The sequence below is a fragment of the Lethenteron reissneri genome, chromosome 49, assembly GCF_015708825.2.
Source record: "Lethenteron reissneri isolate LAM-NWPU_2019-01 chromosome 49, ASM1570882v1, whole genome shotgun sequence".
NCBI lineage: Eukaryota > Metazoa > Chordata > Hyperoartia > Petromyzontiformes > Petromyzontidae > Lethenteron > Lethenteron reissneri.
In genome coordinates, this window is record NC_083827.1 from 1,405,008 (window position 1) to 1,429,727 (window position 24,720).

The following is a 24,720-nucleotide window of genomic DNA, read 5'->3' on the forward strand; positions in this document are numbered from 1 at the left end:
CAAAACGGCTCGGCGACAATGCGGCAGCCTCGTGACGTCCGCGACTCAACACTATGACGTCACGGGTGCACGTGCGCTAACCCACCTCCCCCACGTGCGGGATGACGTCATAGGCACGTCCCCACGTGGCGGCCCCTCGCGCACGTGACCGCGGGCGGAATGTATCGTGGACACGTGGTGGGTGCGAGTGAGCGAGCGAGTGCTGCTCCAGCGCCCGCTGGTGGCGACTCGGCGGTGACGACAGCGACAACAAAGATTTAGCGTGGTTTCGATTTTTTTTAAAGAATCCAGTGTCATGTACCAGTGGCTTTTGACAACACAAATGAGATTCAACTGAAAGCACACACACAGTGGTACACAGGGGCGGTAGTAGGTGGGGGTAGTCAAGCACTTCCTAACGAGGGGCTCAAATATAACAGTGACGCACTGAGTGGGTATCCGTCCGCAAATTTCTCAAGTCATATTTCTCGGAGAGCTGCTCGGCTGGAATGGAGTAGGGATTACCGGCTTAAGGCACTACCACTAACCACTAGGCCGATCCATAATACTAACTTATTGCAATCAATATCGCTTTAATCTTACGAACGGGTTTAGCATAAAACGAGGCGAGATGGATGTAGCATGCGAAAATAATTCTCGGAACAACATTCGGGACTTTCTGGCTAAAAGAAAGTACTAAGTGTGAGAATGGTGCAAGTGGTGAGACTTCAGTCCATGTCTTGCTCTCCAACGCTCTGCTTCAAGTACTCCCTGTACAGCTCTCTCTGCAACACAACATGCGTGCGGGTTAGAGAATCGCACAGCCGAGATCAATACAACCTTTAGCCATCACAACACAGCAGACTCCCTTCACGACGTCAGAGCCACATTCATATGGTGATTATATTTAATTTATATAACACGACCAAATTTCTTCGTGCTGTTTACTACGCACCAGGCAATACTAATTTGAGCTGAGTCAATCTATGGGAGACCGAAGCTAAATATAGCTGGTCGTGTACCACACGACACCAGCTGGAACTGTATTGGGATAGCCATAATGCCACAACATTTGCATATAAAGATGCATGCACAGAGAAAAAGAAGACCCCCTTCTAAATATACAGCAGGCGTCAGGATCCGGATCGAACCCATGACCTGTATACAAGGCGGGGGAGTTAACATCTCGCCACCGACTAAAATTAAATATTTGTACAATGACGACTTCCCAATTAACAACAGTAACATTTGTTAATGGAATACTAAGAGAGTAGTTTAAGTGTTCTTAGTGAATGAAAGTGAAGAGGACTGGGCCTTGCAGGCCATGCTGCGGCAGATAACGGTGGGATGCGAACATTGGGAAGCCAAAGCAGCCAACCCCAGTGGAGAACGGATAAAAGAGTCGTCACATTTGTGCAAAGAAATACTACCATGTGACCACACTAAAGCCAATCGGCCTCAACGCATTGGTAGTGCTGTACAAGCAAAAACAAATACTCCCGTGTACATGTCGCAACCCCTTTTGTAAATCCACTGCTGGATGAGGTCCCTTCCCATGCTGGGGGTTACTTTACACTGCTTCGTCACGCTGATTCGCGCGGGTTGAAGGCAGACAGCTGACACGTGGAAGTAAACGCAGTGCAATGGATTATGCCGCACTACCCTGTTGCCCACAACCAGACCCTGCCGCTTATAACGCCAACCACGCACGGTGTCCGCCCATCCCAATAACTATTTTGGCTTAATTCAGCTTATCTTCCGAGACCTGACGAGGTCGGCCACATTCCGGGCGATTTGACGATGGGCGCTATCATCATTAACAAACAGAATGTAGGCAAGTGTTTCGCATATCAGGGGGTCACTGGCTAGAACGTTAAGCGTGGACACGGACGCCCAGCAAAATTCCAAAAGGGGGAGGGGTCCCCTCTCCACACAGTCCCCCCAACTGAGCTCTCTCCACAGCAGCTGTCAATTCGCTGCGATCAGGAGGACCTTAACCCCCCCCCCCCTCACACCAGGGGGGGGGGGGGACACCTTCAATCCTGGTTATTCCGCTACAGTGTTCCCAATTTACCATGCGCCGTCCTGGTGGCTTCTCAGCGATGAAGGAATGACAGAAAAACGGATGGACAAAGGAGTCTATTTCACCACCAGAAATTCCAATATGAATTAAATCCATCAGTCTATGAGCCTCTCGGAACGATATTGTCCGGCCGTATTGCCTAAGCAACAAACTCTGGATGGGTTTCAACTTCCTGAGTCAACAAATACTGCTGGCTTGCATGGTGTTCAGAGGCAGGAGCACTCAAAGAACACCATGGGGCCATTCAACTTGGGACAGATAAACATAAATGTAACATGCCGTGTTGGTGAATTTTTGGTAATAAAATTGATATATTAAAAGGCTCTTTTGTTGAGCAGGCTGCACGATGGTGCGGTGCTAATGTCAAAGGTGTTGAAGTACTTGGTTCACCCAGCCCCATGGCATTTTAGCCGGGGGATGGCCCATTGATATCGAATTTCCGTGATGTGACAGCACATCAGAATCTAAATATTTCTTTATACTGGAGAAATCCGATGAGCTATGAAGCTCTTTTCACAGATGTCCAATAGGGGCACAGGGTAAAGAACGTTACAACAAACAATACTGCTGATTCGTGCAGGTTGAAGGCAGATAATTTAGATTTGTTGTTACAACAAACAATACAAAAACAAGATAGTAGTGCAAGTACAAGAAAGTGCGGCCTGGAAGCGTATTATTAAATAAGATACATTACAATTCCTTATAAGGGAAACAACCACTAACTGATTACTAATGTAGCATAATCACAATAAAACACATTCCAAATGATTACTAATCTACAACTCGCATCGTAACAATAGCCTGATTACTAATCTAGTATATAATTACAATCACTCCCCCCTTGAATCTTTGCACCTGATGAGTTAATGAGTTAATGATGACGTCACCCTGCTGCTGCTCTATATAAGAACGGGAGACACAGCAGAGCCTCACCATTCTGGCGAATTGCCCGATGATGCTGGATGCAATTACCAGCGAAACGTCGTACTCAAATTGTAAATGTTGTGGCTTCAACACACCGGTGGGCTAAAGCAGTGAACTATTTGTCTTTGTCAATGTGACACATTTTTACTGATTGGCCGTGTCGGGTGGTGGAGGGTTACGACACATTTATAAATAACGCGATCTAAACCCAAAAACGTTGATTATGAATACAAGAAAGGTAAACAAATCACCCAAACACAAACAAATACAACTAAACCATCCCCTTCCTACCAGACAAAGCCCAGATATTCACTTATTTTTCAGACGCGACCTGGCCACAAACGATAGCTCAACAAAGTGGCTTATGATTTGGACATTCATAGTAGCAAAATAATCTAAAAAATCTCAATGCATGTTTCTAAATGTGGAGGGAAAAACCGGTGGACCCAGAGAAAAAATCTACGCGACCACAGGGAGAACATACAAACTTCATACTGATTACATACAGAAGTTTCACGTACATTTAAAGCTGATACTTGAGCCGTGATGTCAGCACTCAACAGTCTATTGTCGTGAATGTTTACAAGGGATCATTAACATCCACTTTGCAGTAAACCTCAAGTCGGTCATTCCCAGTTTTAAAAAATCCAGCGTGGCTACAGTGAGATTGCACACCAAGGATTATTCACAAAGCGCCAGAGTCGTGGCGTGGACGCTGACCGCTCTGTACGTCCACCCAGCAGCCCAACATTGTGTGGGTTTGAGGTGAGGTTAGCGAATGTGCAAAGTCGATGCTGTTTGTGAAAAGCACTGCCCTAGAGGGAAAAAGCGACCTCGTAAAGAAAGGAGATGCGATTTTCATTGGCCAAGCGCCTCCCTAATGTCGCCATTCACAACCCCCTGCAACCACACATTCCAAAGGCGTTTTCTATTCAGCCAAACTCATGGTTCGGCAAGACTCCTGCCAGGACATGCAGGGACCTGCCGTTGGACTGCAATGCGAGCACCCTGCCGATGGTTCCCCCGCTTTCCTCGCGAGCACCTGTGAGCTGGGAGCAGTTCCCAGGGCAAGCAGCCACTCTCAGATCCCATACAAGAGGGACGTCGTCAGTGGAATTTATTTGTTCATCATCTCATTTGGGCTTTCAGCTTCAGGGCACGTTGTGGGGTGTATTGAATACCCCCCACCCCCCCCCCCCCCATGACATTAGAAAGATCTCAACGTGACTTCAAAAGATTCTGCTCTTATTTGACATGAAAATTATACGGCTGAACCTACGTATGTAATCTATCGTGTTATAAGTCGATTGTCATATGGCAGCCACTTACCCCCATCTGGCTCCCGCCCTGGCTGAACTCCTTTGTCTTCCCAATGCGATGCCGCAATACTTTTCCTTCCTCCAGCTTTCCGTTATCCCCCAGCTATGACCAGGACTACCCCAACCCCTCCTTAACACTCCCCCCGCCTGTTCTACCATCACAAAAACGACACCACCACTTTTAATAACCCCATTCTTCATCTAAAACCGTTATCATCTCATGTATAATTATTGTAATTGCTGTAAAGCGCTGTCAAAAAGGCGCTACATAATTCGAGATTTAAATAACATACGACACCTGGCCAGGGTCACGTGACTCAGTAGCGTAACTTGCGTGACAACCACCACGGGATATGTTTTCAACAGTACTAGGCGAGGTAGTTAACATCTCTCCACCGTGGCGCCCTCCTGTCCAGCGAGTAAGAGAACTAATAATCGAGCAATTGGACATCCCGGCTCTATGAGTGATGGGTCTGAGCAGCGCAGACGGCCGCGGAGTTAGCGCACACACCTTCCTTGGCTTCACCACCTCCCGCACGTACTCCTGGATCTCCAGTAGCTGGCGCTTCCCTTTCTTTGTGAGGACAGACCTCGTCCTGCACCAGAAACGCAACCAAGGTGTCGTCACTACAGCCGCAATTGTAATCGTCATCATCATTACTGTCATTAATGCTGCACACCACCCAGCGCCATCACCACCACCAAAAAAAGCACCGCCATCAACAAAACCATAACCACTTGAACCACCACCATTTACATCACTATCAACTCCACAATAGCCATCGTTGCCATTATTGTCACCATCACATCAATAACATCACCAGTACCATAACCATTATCATGACCATCATAACTTTCAACATCATCAAGACCACACCACCATAACCACGACTAACATCAATGCCAGTGTATGTACATGTATCAGAGCCCATGTTCCAAATATTAAAAAAAACTACTGTACACGTGTTTTAGGTATCCCGTACATCCTGTGTATCATGCGCATCCGATCTCTCAGGTATTTCTTGTGTTGCATTTGTGCCATGCTTTTACATTTCCTGACAACCACACATTCTGGGCATCATGTGATGCACTAATTCACATGTCCTAGATACCCATGTGTTCTATGGGTCCCAGGTATCCCACGTGTCCCAGGTATCCCACGAATCCCACGTGTCCCAGGTATCCCCACGTGTCCTGTGCTTCCTGTAATAATGATAATGGAAAATTAGTTAGTTTGGTGTTGGCATTAAAATTGCCATTACAAAGAAAAGCACTCCAATGTTTCACAGACACACATGCTGCAGTGGTTTCACTGCATGGAGCGATATTGCCACGTGTAATCCCAAATAAGTAATTTACAAATAATTTAAAGAATTTGGCAAATTTGGACCACGACACTGACATACAATGGAACTAGTCATTTCAAATGATGTAATGGGATCTTTAACTTCCACTGCGAGGCAGACGGCGTATACTTTACAGTTGCAACACCCGCAGTTATAACCAGGGCAGCCTGCCAGATTCTAACCATGGTGGCGAGAGGTACATAGAAGGCTGTGGGTTCGACCCTGATGCCTCTATATTTGAAGTATGCATGTTCTCCCAGTGATCGTATGGATTTTTCTCCGGATCTTCTGGTTTTCCCCTCCACATTTATAATCAACATGCGTTTAGAGTATATGGCTACGATAAATGTCCAAATGATGATTAGCCATTTCTTTGAGCTATTATTTGTGGCCAGGTCACTTCTGAAAAAGGGCTATAAAGCTCAGTGGGCTTTACCTGATAAAAGAACAAAAAAGTTTAATATTTTTTAGTTTAGTTTATAGTTTGATAGAAATGCGAACGTCTACAACAAGTGGCGAATGCGCTACCACCGTATCACCACCATTGTGTCCTGCGTGTTGCGGATGTCCCTTGTGTCCCTGTTTGCCCACAGACCCCTGTGCCCCATGTATCATTAGATATCTCCCATGTGTGCCTGAGGTTCCCCACGCAGCATCGTCCCTCGTGTCGCGGCCATTTTCTGTGTCTCGCACTGTCCCGCATGTTCCCGTGCACTCCCGCACACCGTGCACACACCTGGGCATCTTGGCCAGGTAGAAGAGGATGGCTGCGAGCCCCAGCACAACGAGGAAGGCCGTGGAGTGGCTCTCCTCAGGGACCACGTTCCACAGCAGGTTAAACGGCACCTCAAAAAACACAGAGACAAAGATCCTCTGTATAGCCTTAAGAGACTGACTGTTGAGGAAAGTAATGTTAGCGAGCACCTATGAAAGCCACCACTGTGACACATGAGCAGGTGGGTGGCCAACACCATGTCCGGCCACCTTTGGCTCCCTTACGGCAAGATTTACACATTGCAAAGTACTCATTTGAGGCCGAGTCGACCGAGGAGAGGCCCTGGACCGGTTCAAATAATTGTCACTGGTCTTGGCTGTGAGCGGGAATCGAACTTGGGTCACCCCCGGGACCTCCACGCACACACACACACACACCCGTCATGTAGCACGAGAGACTGTTGGTGGAAAGTGCCGCTCGCGAGCCCCTTGTGAGCTTGGCACGGAGCACAAGAAGCTGTGGCCAGCACCGTGCCCGGCTTCTGTCGTCGTCCCAGTGTTGATGTTTACACTCTGCTACAAATACTTATTGAGAGCTAAGTCTACCTAGGGGGAGTGCAGGATCGGGCCACACACACAAGCACATACAGACATACATAGACATACACCAATACAATACTGACACGATGCCAATGCGAATGTAATACCAACACAATACTACCACTGTGCCAAGAGTGTTGACACGGTACCAATGCGGTGCCAACTGAGTGGCAACACACAGCAGCAGCTATCGGTGTGATGCCGACACAATACCGGTGGAAGGTAAAAGCCTCTCCGGAAAGCAACTGGAGCTACAAACACCAATACATGGACCGTATAACTTCGCACTCTCCCAAACATAAATGTAAAGTTGGTGGGTGAATCTGCAATTTTTCAACTCTCAGACAAAGCAAATCATTAGCTCAATCACTTAATCCATAATAGTTGCTCTTCATTGGCGGTGGGAAATCATCACCACCAGCGCCGGTGCGGTGTTGCCGTGGTGCCCTTACTGAGATCACGTAGAGCAGCTCGGTGAGGTTGGGCCCCAGCGCCGCCTCGATGGTGCCGTACTCGAGCGAATTGTGAAGCAAGTCGGCCAGCAGCGACAGTGGCAGCACCAGCGCCAGGAGCCCGTACAGCAGCCCGCGGACCCACGCCGTTCGGTTGTGCTGCCGCGTCTCGCTGCACGTGCACACGCGCGGACCGTGTGACGCACACACAAACGCGCACGCGCAAGAGGCGCAAAAAATACATCATTTGTATATCCCGCACACCCCAACCAAACCGCCACGCGCCCACGAGGCGGACCTGTCGTCCGCGAGCCTCTGCGTGACGTGAAGCGCGATGACGTCGCAGTCCCTCTCCAGCGTGTTCAGCGTCGTCTGCACCATCTGGTCGATGGTCTTCTCAATCGTGCGGCACACGTCCTCCATCTGATTGACACAGCGGCTCGCCTGCACCGCGCGCCGCCGACGGGGACAAAGACAAAAGATCCGTTTTCTCTCCAACCCCTTTTTCCAGACTCGACTCGAGACTTCATTATTTCAGCCAGTGATGCCCAATGAGCGAAGCCGCTATTCTACAAGGACGAACAGCCTAAAACCATTGGCAGTTGTAGCAGCTAACACTGGCACATTCGTGCCAGGCCAGCACGGGCTCTCACGGTTTGGCTGGTTTTCCACTGACTGCCATACTCAGCCAGAACCGAACTGTGCTACTCTGGCCTCACAAGTAGATATTTGAATCTGTCTTGGAGTCAAGCAGGGCCAAACAAATACATACATGAGTACTCACACGAACACATACAGTGAGGGAAAAAAGTATTTGATCCCCTGCTGATTTTGTACGTTTGCCCACTGACAAAGAAATTATCAGTCTATAATGTTAATGGTAGGTTTATTTGAACAGTGAGAGACAGAATAACAACAAAAAAATCCAGAAAAACGCATGTCAAAAATTGTATAAATTGATTTGCATTTTAATAAGGGAAATAAGTATTTGACCCCTCTGCAAAACATGACTTAGTACTTGGTGGCAAAACCCTTGTTGGCAATCACAGAGGTCAGACGTTTCTTGTAGTTGGCCACCAGGTTTGCACACATCTCAGGAGGTATTTTGTCCCACTCCTCTTTGCAGATCTTCTCCAAGTCATTAAGGTTTCGAGGCTGACGTTTGGCAATTCGAACCTTCAGCTCCCTCCATAGATTTTCTATGGGATTAAGGTCTGGAGACTGGCTAGGCCACTCCAGGACCTTAATGTGCTTCTTCTTGAGCCACTCCTTTGTTGCCTTGGCCGTGTGTTTTGGGTTATTGTCATGCTGGAATACCCATCCACGACCCATTTTTAATGCCCTGGCTGAGGGAAGGAGGTTCTCACCCAAGATTTGACGGTACATGGCCCCGTCCATTGTCCCTTTGATGCGGTGAAGTTGTCCTGTCCCCTTAGCAGAAAAACACCCCCAAAGCATAATGTTTCCACCTCCATGTTTGACGGTGGGGATGGTGTTCTTGGGGTCATAGGCAGCATTCCTCCTCCTCCAAACACGGCGAGTTAAGTTGATGCCAAAGAGCTCCATTTGGTCTCATCTAACCACAACACTTTCACCCAGTTGTCCTCTGAATCATTCAGATGTTCATTGGCAAACTTCAGACGGGCATGTATATGTGCTTTCTTGAGCAGGGGGACCTTGCGGGCGCTGCAAGATTTCAGTCCTTCACGGCGTAGTGTGTTACCAACTGTTTTCTTGGTTACTATGGTCCCAGCTGCCTTGAGATCATTGACAAGATCCTCCCGTATAGTTCTGGGCTGATTCCTCACCGTTCTCATGATCATTGCAACTCCACGAGGTGAGATCTTGCATGGAGCCCCAGGCCGAGGGAGATTGACAGTTCCTTTGTGTTTCTTCCAATTGCGAATAATCGCACCAACTGTTGTCACCTTCTCACCAAGCTGCTTGGCGATGGTCTTGTAGCCCATTCCAGCCTTGTGTAGGTCTACAATCTTGTCCCTGACATCCTTGGAGAGCTCTTTGGTCTTGGCCATGGTGGAGAGTTTGGAATCTGATTGATTGATTGCTTCTGTGAACAGGTGTCTTTTATACAGGTAACAAGCTGAGATTAGGAGCACTCCCTTTAAGAGCGTGCTCCTAATCTCAGCTCGCTACCTGTATAAAATACACCTGGGAGCCAGAAATCGTTCTCATTGAGAGGGCGTCAAATACTTATTTCCCTCATTAAAATGCAAATCAATTTATAACATTTTTGACATGCGTTTTTCTGGATTTGTTGTTGTTATTCTGTATCTCACTGTTCAAATAAACCTACCATTAAAATTATAGACTGATCATTTCTTTGTCAGTGGGCAAATGTACAAAATCAGCAGGGGATCAAATACTTTTTACCCTCACTGCAGTTACATACAAATAACATATAACGATACCTACTCACTCACCCATGGCCTTTCAATACTAACTGTTGAGTCTAGAAACACTGTAACCTGGAACGTTATTGGACCATACAGTGAAAATCAAAAGCACAGACAAATACGAGCAAGAAAGCATGACATTGAGATTGTGTTCAGTCAGGAAAAGTATATCATATTAATTTGGTAATCATTCCATTCTAATAGAACAAGGCTGTCATGAAGGTGCTGTGTTTCACATAAACTGCACAGTAGGGGCAATGTTGCTAGAGTAATATTTAGAAATTTGAAAAAATTGTACCGTGACACCGGCAAATAACATCACTGGCTCTTAAAGGTCCAATGTGCAGTCGATGGCGTGTATTTTTACGGATCCGTACACCCGCAGTATTACCCAGGGCGGCCTGCCAGAATCTAACCGTCAATCGAACGGCCACAAAGCGACGAACGCGTTACCACCGGCCCCCGTCACCGGCGCGGTCAACGACTCCACTTGACCTCCCGGGTTTTTGGGGACACCCCCGAATGACACTCGGTGTCACTTGTATGTGCGCGGGAAGATAGGGGGGCTCACCCGGTTTGGGTTGGGGATGTAGATGGTGGGCATGTCGAAGCCACACTTGTTCAGGCCTGGCCGCTTGCACAGCTCCTGCACAATCTGCATCATGACACGCTGCAAAGAGACAACACAAATGCGTTTTGTTAAAAAGACTGGCAGAGCACGGGCCTGCGAACTTCACACGGCAGCTGCGTACCTAACTCAGCCTTGGCCAGCTCCGAGGGTTACATCCGTACAGGTATGAGAGTGAATGTGGACACCACGAAGGTCGTCAGAAAACTGCCACAATACTTAGCTCCCACCTGCTCCCTCCTGCCACAGTTCAGAAGAGGATCAAAAAGGAGAGCTATGCCAAGGCATGAATACTGACCAGGGTACACAATAGAGCCATTTCTCACATAGAGAAATATCCACTGATGCAGATCCTCCCCTGCTATATCCATATACAGAAGAGATTCACTCAGCCATCTGCAATACAATCCGGAAAACTTAAAAATTCGCATATTTTTTGACCGTTCGCAACTGCTTCCATAATGCGCGGTGCACTGCGGTGCACTGAAAACACTTTGCAGACCGCAAACTGCGCTTCATACGAGTAAGTAGGACTAACGCAGAGCTGCAGAGGCAGAGCTGCAAGGAAACCTATGGGTAAGATTTTTATTCTTTTTATTTAACAGTTTTTATTTTTTGGTTTAGCATCTGAAAAGTCTAGCTGTGCTGATGTGAAGTGTTTCGTAGAAAGTTATCTTTGCATTTTTTTTGACTTGTTAAGTCGAAAAAATTTGAAATATCCCTTTATCACGATAGACCCATATGGCAGAGATTTGCAATATAGGTCTTAGAAAAACTCATAACCTCGGAACACGTTAATTTAATGCGGATTAATTTAACGGCTAGCCATGTGCTGCCATTCTCCTGTAATCCGCAATTTTTAGCAGATTAATGGAATCGCACGAATCTTCCCTCCCATAGTCCACAGCACACCGCATCGTCACGGATTATCTGGTCAAACCTCCGTGGTGCACCACGGATGACAAGAACTGCGATGTAGTCCCCACACATCAACTCGGACTATTAGGAGTTGTAGTTTGTCAAAACATTCATAGAGTCCTTGAAATTATTATTTTTAGATGAGGAAGTACTGGATGTCACACTTGCAGAAGTAATTAAACTATTTCAGAAGAGACCTGGCCACAAATGATAGCTCAACGAATAGGCTTATCACGTGGACATTTATAGCTGCCAAATACTCTTAAACGCATGTCGTTTCTAAATGTGGAGGGAAAAACTAGAGGACCTTGAGAAAAATCCAGGCGACCACGGGGAGAACATGCAAACTCCAAATACACAGGCATCGTCATGGTTGGGATTGAACCCATGACCTCTTGTATGCCAAGTGAGGTAGTTAACATCTCGGCACCGTGGTACCACTGCCCTTCACAGTGTGCAAAGGGGGGACGCTTGGGGACCGATTGGGATAACCGTGGACACGACCAGAGCGTGCACGGTGCCAGCTGTGTGGGGCCGCACCTGGCGGTCAACCTCGGTGCCCGCCTCGTCTGCCTTGCTCAGGAAGAAGCGCAGTTTGTCACCCTGGCGCTCGTTGAGTCGCTCCACGATGTTGAGCGTTCTCTTGCAGAGCGCCTGGCCCATCGGGTCGAAAAACACGAATATTAGGTCTGCCAGCTCACCTGGAGAATAACGACATTCAACCAATCGGTCAGTCCATCAGCCGGTACACTCGAAATAAACAATCTACAGAGCAGTGAAACAGTATTTGAAGCCACCTGAGAGCCAATTTTAATGGTTGAAAACATTCTTCGCAACGCACGATGATCTGAACTGAGTTTTTATGATTTATTTTTTCAAACACCCTTCTATTCTGCTCGCTTGGCTCCAAATATATCGTTGTGATTCCTATTTGCCTTCAATAACCACCCAACTCATATACATATTCTGCTGTGTTTTAGATTCCTGTGGCTTCACAAGTTATTTGTGACAACATTCCAGAACACGACTTTTGCTTTGCTTATATTCATCTTGCATTCAACACTGCAGCTGCCTTCATTGTGGCGCTGTGCCATGGTCAATATGACACACTCATCAGAAACAGACACAAAGATAATGAAACTAAGGCAAAAGAGTTTGCACAAAAGTATTTAGAGGTGCGTGCTGGGAATTAGACCGAGATAAAAAGAAATAGAGGGATCAAACACTCTAACGTCGTGTTGATCAAATGGGCTTGGGCAGGACGATGGTAGATGGTTGAGGCTCGTGATGGAATGAGAGTGAAATAAGGGATCACAACTAGGAGGATCACCATTGAGGAGGCCGAGTGATGAGGCCAGCTCACGTGCTGAAGCACGACGGATCCGCGGGCATCGCGTGACCGTTAAGAGACGGTGACGTGGGGAGGCCTTCATTCATCCGTAGACAGGTCACGGCCAGGGGTCGGCAACCAAAGTCACAAGAGACATTTTTTTCGAATTCGGTCAAATATTCAATATTTCAAGAGCCGAGATGCACGTGAATACAGGTGGGCCTTAATGAATAACTTCAGGAAGCAGTTCTTCAAGAGCCGCATGCGGCTCCAGAGCCACAGGTTGCCCACCCCTGGTCATGGCTAATGATGATGATGATAATGAAGAAGCCAGTGTTCATTATAATTGCCATTATCATGACGGAAGAAATTAGTTATAATGCGCTCAAAATGTTAACATGTCCCACAGTGCGAGTGCATTAATGACGACCGTGGGGAGTCATTTAGTTTGTGCGAAAAAAAAACTTAGCGCACGAGATGAGCTGAACGTTACAATGCAGCGCGTGACGTGCTCGCGTAGCGCATGAAAAAAGACAAAAACACAGAGACGTATAACATTTCACCAAGAGCGATCAATTCTTGAATTAAATCACGACACCGAATTGTGACATTTCATTGAACCGTGTCATCAATTGATCGCCACAGGGCACGTGTGCAGTACCGCACACATACTGTGGGGGTGCGCATGCACGTCAACGTAGAAACATTTTCTTCTAATTTTTTTATATCCACCGTTCCCATGGGCTCAATTCCCACCCCGTCCTGTCCCACGAGCCTCTAAAATCATGTATCCTGTTCCCGTCCATTCCCATAAGCATCACCTCTGTTCTGGTCACCTCTCGTTTTTCATGCTATTTTACTAGCACGGAATCAGAATAACTCTCGAGAAGATGTCCTGATATAAGTTCAATTGTAATGTTAGATGTGTCTCTATTCAAAGTTGTCGCTATAGAAAAATGGGAATGTCCTGGCCAAACCAAGTGGTTTGGAAACAAATAAGAATGCGGCGACTACACAATACACCAATAACATAATCCAGCACCTATTTACACCAATAGGAGTGTGGTAGATACAAATATCAATGACACAATGCAATACATGGGTACACACAATGCAATACAGGGGTAAAACAATAACGCTATGCAATATGCAGCTACCATGTATGTGTTGAAATTATTTCACTGCGTACCTAGCCAACCGTGCGATATGCAGGTACTAGAAAATCAGTCCAGTGCACAGCTGCAGCAATAACAGTGCGGTTCATTGGTTATATCAGTAAACACGGCTCAGTACCGAGCCAATGGATGGTGCTGTCAACGTCAAAGGGATACTTCATGTCCCCGTCCACCAGGCCCGGTGTGTCGATGAACGTCACAAGGCTGAACTTCTTCTGCTTGGAAGTGGAGATCTCGGTACCCAGGTATTCGGTCACGCCTGTGTGTGCGAAGCACACGAGAAACCACAAGCCCATCATTCGACAACCCACGCTCTACACCCGAGACATCACTAGGTGTTACGAAGAGTCGAGTTATCTGAATAACAATAATAACGCCATTTACATATTCAGCTAAATCTTCAATAGGTGGATTTTAATGGCCACTAATGTCCAAACTGGGCAGTTCACCCAGACCAAGCCAGACAGTATGCTTACATTGACATATTTACCATGTTCCCCAGGTTACAAGATGCTCCATAAAGTAAGACACCCAAAACGTTGGGGTCATTAAGAAAAACTTCCCAGGAGTGGAAAAACAAGGGTGTAAAATTTGTATTTATTAAATATAGGGCAGACGCGAGGAAACAAAGTGTGTTTTATAATCTATAGAATACGGTGACGGTTGCAGAAGAAGTTGCCTGGTGGTAATAAAGCTGCTGACTGGGCCCGATGTCAATAACAAACATTGTCACCCGCACACCAATAGGACTATGAACCCTTTCCTGTTTGAAGATGTCTGCAAGTGGCAGGGTGGGTGTCCTGTTCTTCGCCGAATCTAGGAACGTGCAAGCGGTCCAGACCTCCCTTTCCCTCCAAAATTTTTCCTTTAAAAAAAACCGATGCATCCTGCTAATCCTGAAAATACGTTAACCATCAAAACCAGGCTGTCCAAAGCATCGTCCAGACAAAGCCTCGTGATGCTCGAGGCCACTCGTGGTGACAATTTCATCGCAAAATTCTTTCACAAAATAAACAACGACCGCGAGGGAGCTGCTCGATGGAAATCACCACACAAGTGGTCGACCAACCCAATGAACCGGGCCCCGAGGTGTCATCGCGCCCACAGCGGCGACGCAGCCCACCTTTGATCTCCTGCAGTGCCTTGAAGTGCGGGTACAAGTGCAGCGTCGCATTTCCCTACAGCAGACACAGCACAGAATCGGATCGTTTGTTTAGACTGGGGGAGGAATCTGATGAGCTATGAATCTCTTGTTCACGGATGTCCAATAGGGGCGGGTCAGTAAGTTACAACAATAAACAATAATAAAATACGATAGGTATGCAACATAGAGAAAAAGATAAGTAAGTCACAAAATATAAATGTTTTTTTATGAATTTCATCAACAACACAACAGACTGTTGGGGCAGAGCATCCCATGTGGCTCATGAGCTGCTTTGTCCACACTGCAGGTGGCGTTTGTTGAGCGTGAACATCACTTTTAGGAGCAACTTCGAGACTCACAGTCAGCGACTCCCGCTTGCGTCCGCTCGTGACGAATGTGAATCCCTGCGTCTCGATGGCGACGCCCGTTCTCAGCACGTGCTCCTCTACATACCTAAGACAAAGACAAATATTCCCCGCATAGCCTTAACAGACTATTGGAGCAAGTGCTGTTAGCGAGCACCTACGAAGGCCGGCACGGCACACGAGGGGGTGAATGGCCAGCACCACGCTTGACCGCCTTTGTCTCCCCAGTGGGGATGTTTACACACTGCACCAGGTACTCGTTTGAGGCTGAGTCAACCTAGGGGAGGCCCAGGACCAGTTCAGATTATCGCCACGTGTCGGCCGTGAGCGGGAATCAAACTTGGGTCATCGGGGTCCATAGCCCAGCGTACGAACCTCTACACTAAACACACACACGTTGAGCATCGTCACCATTGAGCATCATGACACCACGCCACTCCAGACTGCAACACGCACAATGCAGTCTTACCAGTTAATGAACGAGCTCTTCCCAGCCGAGTGGTTGCCCAGGATCATGACGGTGATTTTCTTCCGAGGTGGCAGGAGGCTGAGTCCCAGCTCCGCCGCGATGACGATGAGCCCTGGAGACGGAGCGGTCATCAGTCGCTTGCAAACAGCGAGTGGCAAAGAGGACCACGTGGCACAGACGACTCGTAATTCTCACATCGGTGCTGTGGGCTCGCAGTGCTGAGAACGTCAGATCAAGTGTGGCCATGGTGGCGCACGCCTCTAAACCAGCACCTTGGAGGCGACAGGGTTGGTGGCTCACGTACACTTGTGAAACTCGTTGGGCTGGGAGGTTGCCCAGTTGGCAGTATAGTTCATAGGTTCCTGAACCTGTGTGAGTTTTTGAGAATGATGCTGTGTTGTGTGGCGAGTTTTCTCTGGTTTCCGCTCACACGCAAACAATCCTAATGAAATTGGTCAAACATCCCAACGCACGACCTTTCTAAGATGTCTTGAGACTCAACAAGGTTTTCCTGGGTAAATACATTATATTCATAACTAAAGTCAACCACCGTAGATTAAACCAGCGTCCACAGTTCCATGTTCTCATGACAAGCATATTGCAATGTTTAAATTGAGTTTAGCAGATCATACGGCCAACTCCAGCCCTGAAGTTTTTTAAAGCATACAAATTTTTTTTAAAGGAAAATTTAACCACTAAAAAGAAAACGACTCAATCACCTGCACAGCAGATTACATGTTGCAGCAAGACAGAATATCAAATGAAGGGTCATTATCACATGGCAGCGGTTCCACAAAAACATGTAAGGAATTCCTTACGTGGACAATTATTGGAAACTGTATCTATATTGGTTAAAACTGAGATGCTGTGCTAATTGGACAGCTGAAAAACAGTTGCGTATGTTTATTGGAAGAAGCAGCAGCTGTCTTTCCACGTGACTGCATACCAAGTGTGAGCGTGGACGTATGTCGACAAACCGTGACCCCGCCACGACAAACCAGCGATAATGATCTAAGAGGAGTCAAGTAATGAACCCATGTTGTATTTTTAGAAATGTGCGTTAAAGAGTATTTGGCTGCTATACATTTCCATATGAAAAACCACTTTGTGGCCAGGACGCTTCTGAAAAGAGCTATATAGCTCAGTGGGCTCTTTTTTTATTTAGTATCATTCTGCTGTCATATTATTGTAAAGATCGAAGGACTAAGTGTGGTGGAGGGGTGGTGCAGTGATAAGTGCAGTGCATTGTGACCCCGGAGACCTGAGTTTGGTTCCCAGCCACAGCTACCATCAGTGGCAAGTGACATCTGAACCAATCCAGAACCCTCCCATCTTCACCAAGCTGAACTAACCAGCATGGTGAAGTATGGTGAAATAACCCCAATGACTGCCACGGCAAGGGCAGGCCTTCGTACAGCAGTGGACGGACAACATACTATAAATTATCAAGGGAGACGCACGAGAGCCAAGGCACTTCACTCAATAGCAGCTGGCGATAACGGAATGCCTCTCTCACAATCCACAAGAGCCTCTTCAGCAACTATGGGGCCATGCAAGCTGTACCAGCGACTGGAGCACGAAGCTTCCACGCGCTTCCACCCTCGACTCTCTCTCTCACTTCCAAATGGACTTTAACACCCACGGGGACGTGTGTGGACCGTATCATGTTGCGTTGCTAAAATGAGCCCAAGGTCTTTCTTTAACCATTCAGAGTTTGTCCCCTTCTATGCAAAGTTTGCATTTTCAGCAAAAAGGAAAAGAGGACATTCTATTTGAGGATTACACTGCATACCTAAGGGCAGAGTATTGAGGCATCTGTTGTTTCGCAAAGTCGCTTTTTTAAATCGAGCACAGCACACACAGTGGTGGTGGGGACAGCACCACACACACCACCCTCGATACTCATTTCAGGCTCAGTCAATCCAGCAAAGCGCCATAATACATGCGCATACCAATTTCCCTTGGAGTTTTGCATGGTTGGCTGGGGTCATGCTGTAGTGCACGATCCACCTCACCACTGCCAATATATGCTACGGTCAAACATACGCAGCAACGGTACATGACGCAGACATACAAAGGCCTCCCCCCTTGTCTATTTTGCACTAGCGTGGCTAGTGTCCCTCTGATAAAGACACATAACTTCTACTGTACAAATACATGTTCACGTGGCCATGGCAGTCTTATTAATCACTTCTTCACCAGGGAGATCTGAGACCTTAAGCAGTCACGTGATTATATTCTATTTATAGATTAGAAACCAAGTCTCTCCTGATATAGTAACCATGTGCAGTGCTTATTTCCACTTCTCGCCCTAGAGGTGGTAATTCCACTTGACCGTGGCAGGGCCCACTCACTCTTCCGTTTAACACATAGGGCATTGTCCACTACCCATCAAGTGGCAGACGTTACACATAAGATCACCAAGTGGTCGTCATCATCAACCATGATCATTCCACTGCTGGGTAAATTCCTCCCCCAAGCCGCCGCCGCCACCTCTCACGATCCTGCGATGCAACGTTGCATCCCAGCCCCTGCACCTCTGGTTAGCGCGGTCGGCTATGTACGGTGCGAAAGAAGTTCAACATAAATACACACATTAACTGATCTCATAGCTGCATGTCGTGTAGACGTCCTCTTAAGCTCATGTTATTGAATGCTGGAGACAATGATCCTAAGAATATTCTAAGAATGTTTATATCCATTGGTACATCGAATAACACACTCGGAACAAGAGCATCAAACCGTGCATGTAACAATAGATGTTTAAACGTCTCCTCATGATATGGTAATACAATATACAGTACCTCCAGGCTCATAGAAAAAGACATACCAAATAATACAGAACCTAAGGGGCAGACAATACAAACAAAAGCCTAAATCATTAATCAGTTCTTACAAAGTGACTACAATACCTGACGGCTCATGAAATCGCAAAGGCAGTGGACCATGACATGCTGAAGGATGCGCCTATTCCTTGATGAACATCGATTGTGAGTCCACAAAAACACACGCATCGAAATGCGTACAAATACCTCGTTTACATTCATGTAAAGTACAGCACAGTATATCCAAATGAAATGTAACCTTTAGGCTTGTGAAACGAAAATTGCACAAACGAGGCGCGCAGAAATGGGACGCAAAAAAAGATTAAGGTAAAAAGGAGACAAGAGAAAATCATGGATTGATTCGCGCCCCCTGAATCTTTAACATTATGCTCGTCTCGCGTACAGCGGCAGCGAGGTGTTGATAAGAGGGCTTCAGTCCAGAGTCCATGTCGTTTTGCTGTTCCTCCTCCTCCTCTGTTCAAGGAGCACAGATTTCCGGGGTGTTTATATCTACGGGACTTTTTCCAGTATCAAAAATGATGAAAATAAGAATAGGGTTTACCGTTCCTGGCAATAAAACCTATTCTTATTTTCATTATTTTGATACTGGCAAAATGTAATTCCTCGACCGCAGCTGCAGGTGATCTGATACTTGCTTGGTACTGTTCTCTGGTGACACAATGCCATAAAGACGTCTGGTGGAGGCCAATCAGTTTCAAAGGCGATGCAAGTTTATTATACCAGAGCATGTTGTTTGCATGCTTTGTCACAAGTACGTGTGGTTAATGCAGACTTGATGCCTTGCCAAAGGTTTCTATTTGGTGTTCGAACATTTTAACACCTGTTTTATTTCCTTTAATATTCAATTCGTGAATACGGTTTACTCCGTATTCTTGTTCAGGGAAATTCAGTGAACACAGTCCAGAGCAGCGGTTCTTAATAACCTTTACTGCAGCCTTGCACCCCCCCCCCCCCCCCTTTGGCTCTCAATCGATACTAAAATGTAAAAAATTAATACATAGGGTTTGATGAAACAAAGAAATGTGTCACTTATGTGCCTGCGCTTAATTTACATACTCTTTGGTTTTTTCGGTAAAGTCAAGTAGGTGAAAAAGAAAACAAATAAGTTAAATGACGGTTTCAGGTGGAACCGTCTTCAGGTGGAACCACCTTCAGGGGGAACCGCCTTCAGGTGGAACCGCCTTCAGGTGGAACCGTCACAGGGGGAACCGCCTTCAGGTGGAACCGTCACAGGGGGAACCGTCTTCAGGTGGAACCACCTTCAGGGGGAACCGCCTTCAGGTAGAACCGTCACAGGTGGAACCGCCTTCAGGTGGAACCGTCACAGGGGGAACCGTCTTCAGGGGGAACCGCCTTCAGGTGGAACCGTCACAGGGGGAACCGTCTTCAGGGGGAACCGCCTTCAGGGGGAACCGCCTTCAGGTGGAACCGTCACAGGGGGAACCGTCACAGGGGGAACCGTCTTCAGGTGGAACCACCTTCAGGTGGAACCGTCACAGGGGGAACCGTCACAGGGGGAACCGTCTTCAGGTGGAACCACCTTCAGGGGGAACCGCCTTCAGGTGGAACCGTCACAGGTGGAACCGCCTTCAGGTGGAACCGTCACAGGGGGAACCGTCTTCAGGGGGAACCGCCTTCAGGTGGAACCGTCACAGGGGGAACCGTCTTCAGGGGGAACCGCCTTCAGGTGGAACCGTCACAGGTGGAACCGCCTTCAGGTGGAACCGTCACAGGGGGAACCGCCTTCAGGTGGAACCGTCACAGGGGGAACCGTCTTCAGGGGGAACCGCCTTCAGGTGGAACCGCCTTCAGGTGGAACCGTCTTCAGGGGGAACCGCCTTCAGGTGGAACCGCCTTCAGGTGGAACCGTCACAGGGGGAACTGCCTTCAGGTGGAACCGTCACAGGGGGAACCGTCTTCAGGGGGAACCGCCTTCAGGTGGAACCGTCACAGGGGGAACCGCCTTCAGGTGGAACCGTCACAGGGGGAACCGCCTTCAAGTGGAACCGTCACAGGGGGAACCGTCTTCAGGGGGAACCGCCTTCAGGTGGAACCGCCTTCAGGTGGAACCGTCTTCAGGGAGAACCGCCTTCAGGTGGAACCGCCTTCAGGTGGAACCGTCACAGGGGGAACCGTCTTCAGGTGGAACCGTCTTCAGGTGGAACCGTCACAGGGGGAACCGCCTTCAGGTGGAACCGTCACAGGGGGAACCGCCTTCAGGTGGAACCGTCACAGGGGGAACCGCCTTCAGGTGGAACCGTCACAGGGGGAACCGCCTTCAGGTGGAACCGCCTTCAGGTGGAACCGTCACAGGGGGAACCGTCTTCAGGTGGAACCGTCACAGGGGGAACCGTCTTCAGGTGGAACCGTCACAGGGGGAACCGCCTTCAGGTGGAACCGTCACAGGGGGAACCGCCTTCAGGTGGAACCGTCACAGGGGGAACCGCCTTCAGGTGGAACCGTCACAGGGGGAACCGTCTTCAGGTGGAACCGTCACAGGGGGAACCGCCTTCAGGTGGAACCGTCACAGGGGGAACCGTCTTCAGGGGGAACCGCCTTCAGGTGGAACCGTCACAGGTGGAACCGCCTTCAGGTGGAACCGCCTTCAGGTGGAACCGTCACAGGGGGAACCGTCTTCAGGTGGAACCGTCACAGGGGGAACCGCCTTCAGGTGGAACCGTCACAGGGGGAACCGTCTTCAGGGGTAACCGTCACAGGGGGAACCGCCTTCAGGTGGAACCGTCACAGGGGGAACCGCCTTCAGGTGGAACCGTCACAGGGGGAACCGTCTTCAGGTGGAACCGTCACAGGGGGAACCGCCTTCAGGTGGAACCGTCACAGGGGGAACCGCCTTCAGGTGGAACCGTCACAGGGGGAACCGCCTTCAGGTGGAACCGCCTTCAGGTGGAACCGTCACAGGGGGAACCGTCTTCAGGTGGAATCGTCACAGGGGGAACCGTCTTCAGGTGGAACCGTCACAGGGGGAACCGCCTTCAGGTGGAACCGTCACAGGGGGAACCGCCTTCAGGTGGAACCGCCTTCAGGGGGAACCGTCTTCAGGTGGAACCGTCACAGGTGGAACCGTCACAGGGGGAACCGTCTTCAGGGGGAACCGTCACAGGGGGAACCGCCTTCAGGTGGAACCGTCACAGGGGGAACCGCCTTCAGGTGGAACCGTCACAGGGGGAACCGTCTTCAGGTGGAACCGTCACAGGGGGAACCGCCTTCAGGTGGAACCGTCACAGGGGGAACCGCCTTCAGGTGGAACCGTCACAGGGGGAACCGCCTTCAGGTGGAACCGCCTTCAGGTGGAACCGTCACAGGGGGAACCGTCTTCAGGTGGAATCGTCACAGGGGGAACCGCCTTCAGGTGGAACCGTCACAGGGGGAACCGCCTTCAGGTGGAACCGCCTTCAGGGGGAACCGTCTTCAGGTGGAACCGTCACAGGTGGAACCGTCACAGGGGGAACCGTCTTCAGGGGGAACCGTCACAGGGGGAACCGTCTTCAGGTGGAATCGTCACAGGGGGAACCGTCTTCAGGTGGAACCGTCACAGGGGGAACCGCCTTCAGGTGGAACCGTCACAGGGGGAACCGCCTTCAGGTGGAACCGCCTTCAGGGGGAACCGTCTTCAGGTGGAACCGTCACAGGTGGAACCGTCACAGGGGGAACCGTCTTCAGGGGGAACCGTCACAGCTGTGACGGTTCCCCCTGAAGACGGAGGCTGGGGATGCCTCCGAAACGTCATTTAATTTATTTGTTTTCTTTTTCACCTAAGTGACTTTACCGAAACAACCAAAGAGTATGTATCCTTGCAGTCACGAAAGCTTCAAATCTAGAATGTGCTTAATTTGTTTAGCTGATTAACCTTCTAAACAAATCGCCCACGCCTCGCACCCCAGGTGAAGCAGCAGCAGCAGCAGCACTGCTGTACTGGACCCGCACAACGTGGGAACGTGGAATTTCCACTCACTGGCTCAGGGGCCGCCTTCTGAACCGCAGCGCGCCTTACGACCGTAGACGACGGAGCACTGCGCGCTCCTCCCGCGGGGGGAGGAGGAGGTGGAGGTGGTGCAGAGACGCCCCCGCGAGCGACGCCGCGCAGCCGACGGGCATCTTCACCCCGCCGCGGCCACGGCTCGACCCCGCCGCGGTGCCGTCCCGCGCCTGGCGGGGGACGCTGGCGGGGGACGCTGCGGTCGAGCTCTCACTCCATCCCTCTGCCTCGTCCCCGTGAGATGCGTGAGAGAGTGACGAGATGACAGCCACGGCCGCTCGTGGTGGTGGTTATTGTTGTTGTTGTTGTGGTCGGTAGTAGAGATTGATGGTGGTGCGAGTTTGTGTTTTGCTCGTCGCGGCTCCCCTTACCCTTGTCGGGATGCGTGTACGCATCGTGGCACGCCTGCAGGACGCGCTCGTTGGCCGAGAGCGCGGCCGCCTCGGCGACGTTGGCGGCGGCGCGGGGTCGCGGCGCAGCCGCCATCGGGGGGGGGGGCCGCCCTCACGCGGCGACGTCGACAGGCGACGGAGGCTCGGCTCGCGCGGGGAGCGCGAGCAGGCCGCGGGGACACCGCCCCCTTGCACGGAGCCACGCCCCCTCACACATGGCCACGCCCCCTCACGCACGGAGCCACGCCCCTCACGCGGAGCCACGCCCCCTCACGCACGGAGCCACGCCCCCTCACACATGGCCACGCCCCTCACACATGGCCACGCCCCTCACGCGAAGCCACGCCCCTCACGCACGGAGCCACGCCCCTCACGCACGAAGCCACGCCCCCTCACACATGGCCACGCCCCCTCACGCACGGAGCCACGTCCCTCACGCACGGAGCCACGCCCCTCACGCACGAAGCCACGCCCCCTCACACATGGCCACGCCCCTCACGCACGGAGCCACGCCCCCTCAAGCGGAGCCACGCCCCCTCACGCGGAGCCACGCCCCCTCTCGCGGAGCCACGCCCCCTCACGCGAAGCCACGCCCCCTCACGCGGAGCCACGCCCCACTAACGTGAGGCTCCTCCCCGAGGCCTCAGCACGGCGAAGACGCGGTTTAACCCAGTGGTGGTTGCTCATTCCACATTACCGTGGTGGCCGCGGTTGGATTTCCACGAAGCAACAAGAAGGCAGGAGGTTCATGGCAAGCTGGAGTCGACTCACGCACCCCCCACCTTCCCCCCCGTGTCTGGATGAGAACTCGTCGTACATTCATGACGTGTGGAGTGAGGCTCCACGCCGCATTCAACAATTACCGAGTGGCTTGAAATCAACAGTGCCGTTTGTTGCTGGCCGCTTTACGCGTTGGACATTGTTAGGTAGCAAACTGATGACGAAAGAACATTTGGACAACGGTTGGGTAGTCCCTGAGTGACGGGGCCACTCGACACTCAAAGGGGCCAAGCGGGGCCGCTGCTCTCGCCGGGCGCGGTGGCGTGCGCCTGTAATCCAGCTACTTGGAGGCGTGGGTTGCGGGATCGCTTGAGGACGGGAGTCCTGCGCTGTGAGGCTCCATGCTTGATTGGGCGTCCGCACCAACTTGGTATCAATATGGTGAGCGAGGGGGAGCTCCCGCGCACCAGGTTGTTCTACTAAGGAGGGACGAACTGTGACCCATGGCTGGAAGACGGAGCAGGCCAAAGTCCCCGTGCCGATCAGTGGTGGGACAGCGCCTGTGAATAGACCTCTCAGGGCAGCCCGGCCGACACAGCGAGACCCAATCCTTTTTTTATTATTAGTCTACTTTATTTACTCGCCTCAAGTCCCATTCAGTTTCATTCGCATTACATTTATATTTTATCTGACTCATTGCAATAAAATGTCACAAATTATGAAAGAATCTCAACACTGGCCCTTCTTCTATCACATTTTAATTACATGGACGTGTTCACATGCATCACAATTTCGGCGTTCACGAAGCAATTATCGCAATGTAACTGTATACAAATTGTCATTTAAATGGGAAAAGTCGCTCTCATTGAGTTGCTCCATAGCGCATTCTGCCAGTGACAGAGCGC

The 24,720-nt window shown here is 49.8% G+C and overlaps 1 protein-coding gene across 1 annotated transcript; it reads right to left on the reverse strand.

Annotated features, from left to right (window-relative positions):
- Nucleotides 1-262: 262 nt before the first annotated feature.
- LOC133354835 (uncharacterized) lies at nucleotides 263-23,491 on the reverse strand. Its single transcript, XM_061571986.1, has 12 exons — nucleotides 23,075-23,491; nucleotides 15,861-15,972; nucleotides 15,386-15,479; nucleotides 15,006-15,060; nucleotides 14,001-14,141; nucleotides 11,918-12,078; nucleotides 10,403-10,501; nucleotides 7,716-7,861; nucleotides 7,418-7,589; nucleotides 6,388-6,497; nucleotides 4,817-4,901; nucleotides 263-764 (listed from the first exon to the last, which is right to left on the reverse strand). The coding sequence occupies exons 1-12, from the start codon at nucleotides 23,187-23,189 to the stop codon at nucleotides 708-710; spliced, it is 1,347 nt and encodes a 448-aa protein (XP_061427970.1). The 5' UTR covers nucleotides 23,190-23,491; the 3' UTR covers nucleotides 263-707.
- Between the last annotated feature and the right edge of the window lie 1,229 nt (nucleotides 23,492-24,720).

Coding starts and splice junctions, on each gene's coding strand:
- LOC133354835 (XM_061571986.1), bottom strand. CDS start 23,189: ATGGCGGCTGCGCCGCGACCCCGCGCCGCCGCCAACGTCGCCGAGGCG. Junction 6,498..7,417: donor AGCTGCTCTACGTGATCTCA/GTAAGGGCACCA, acceptor GTGTTTTTTGAG/GTGCCGTTTAACCTGCTGTG. Junction 4,902..6,387: donor TACCTGGCCAAGATGCCCAG/GTGTGTGCACGG, acceptor TTTCTGGTGCAG/GACGAGGTCTGTCCTCACAA.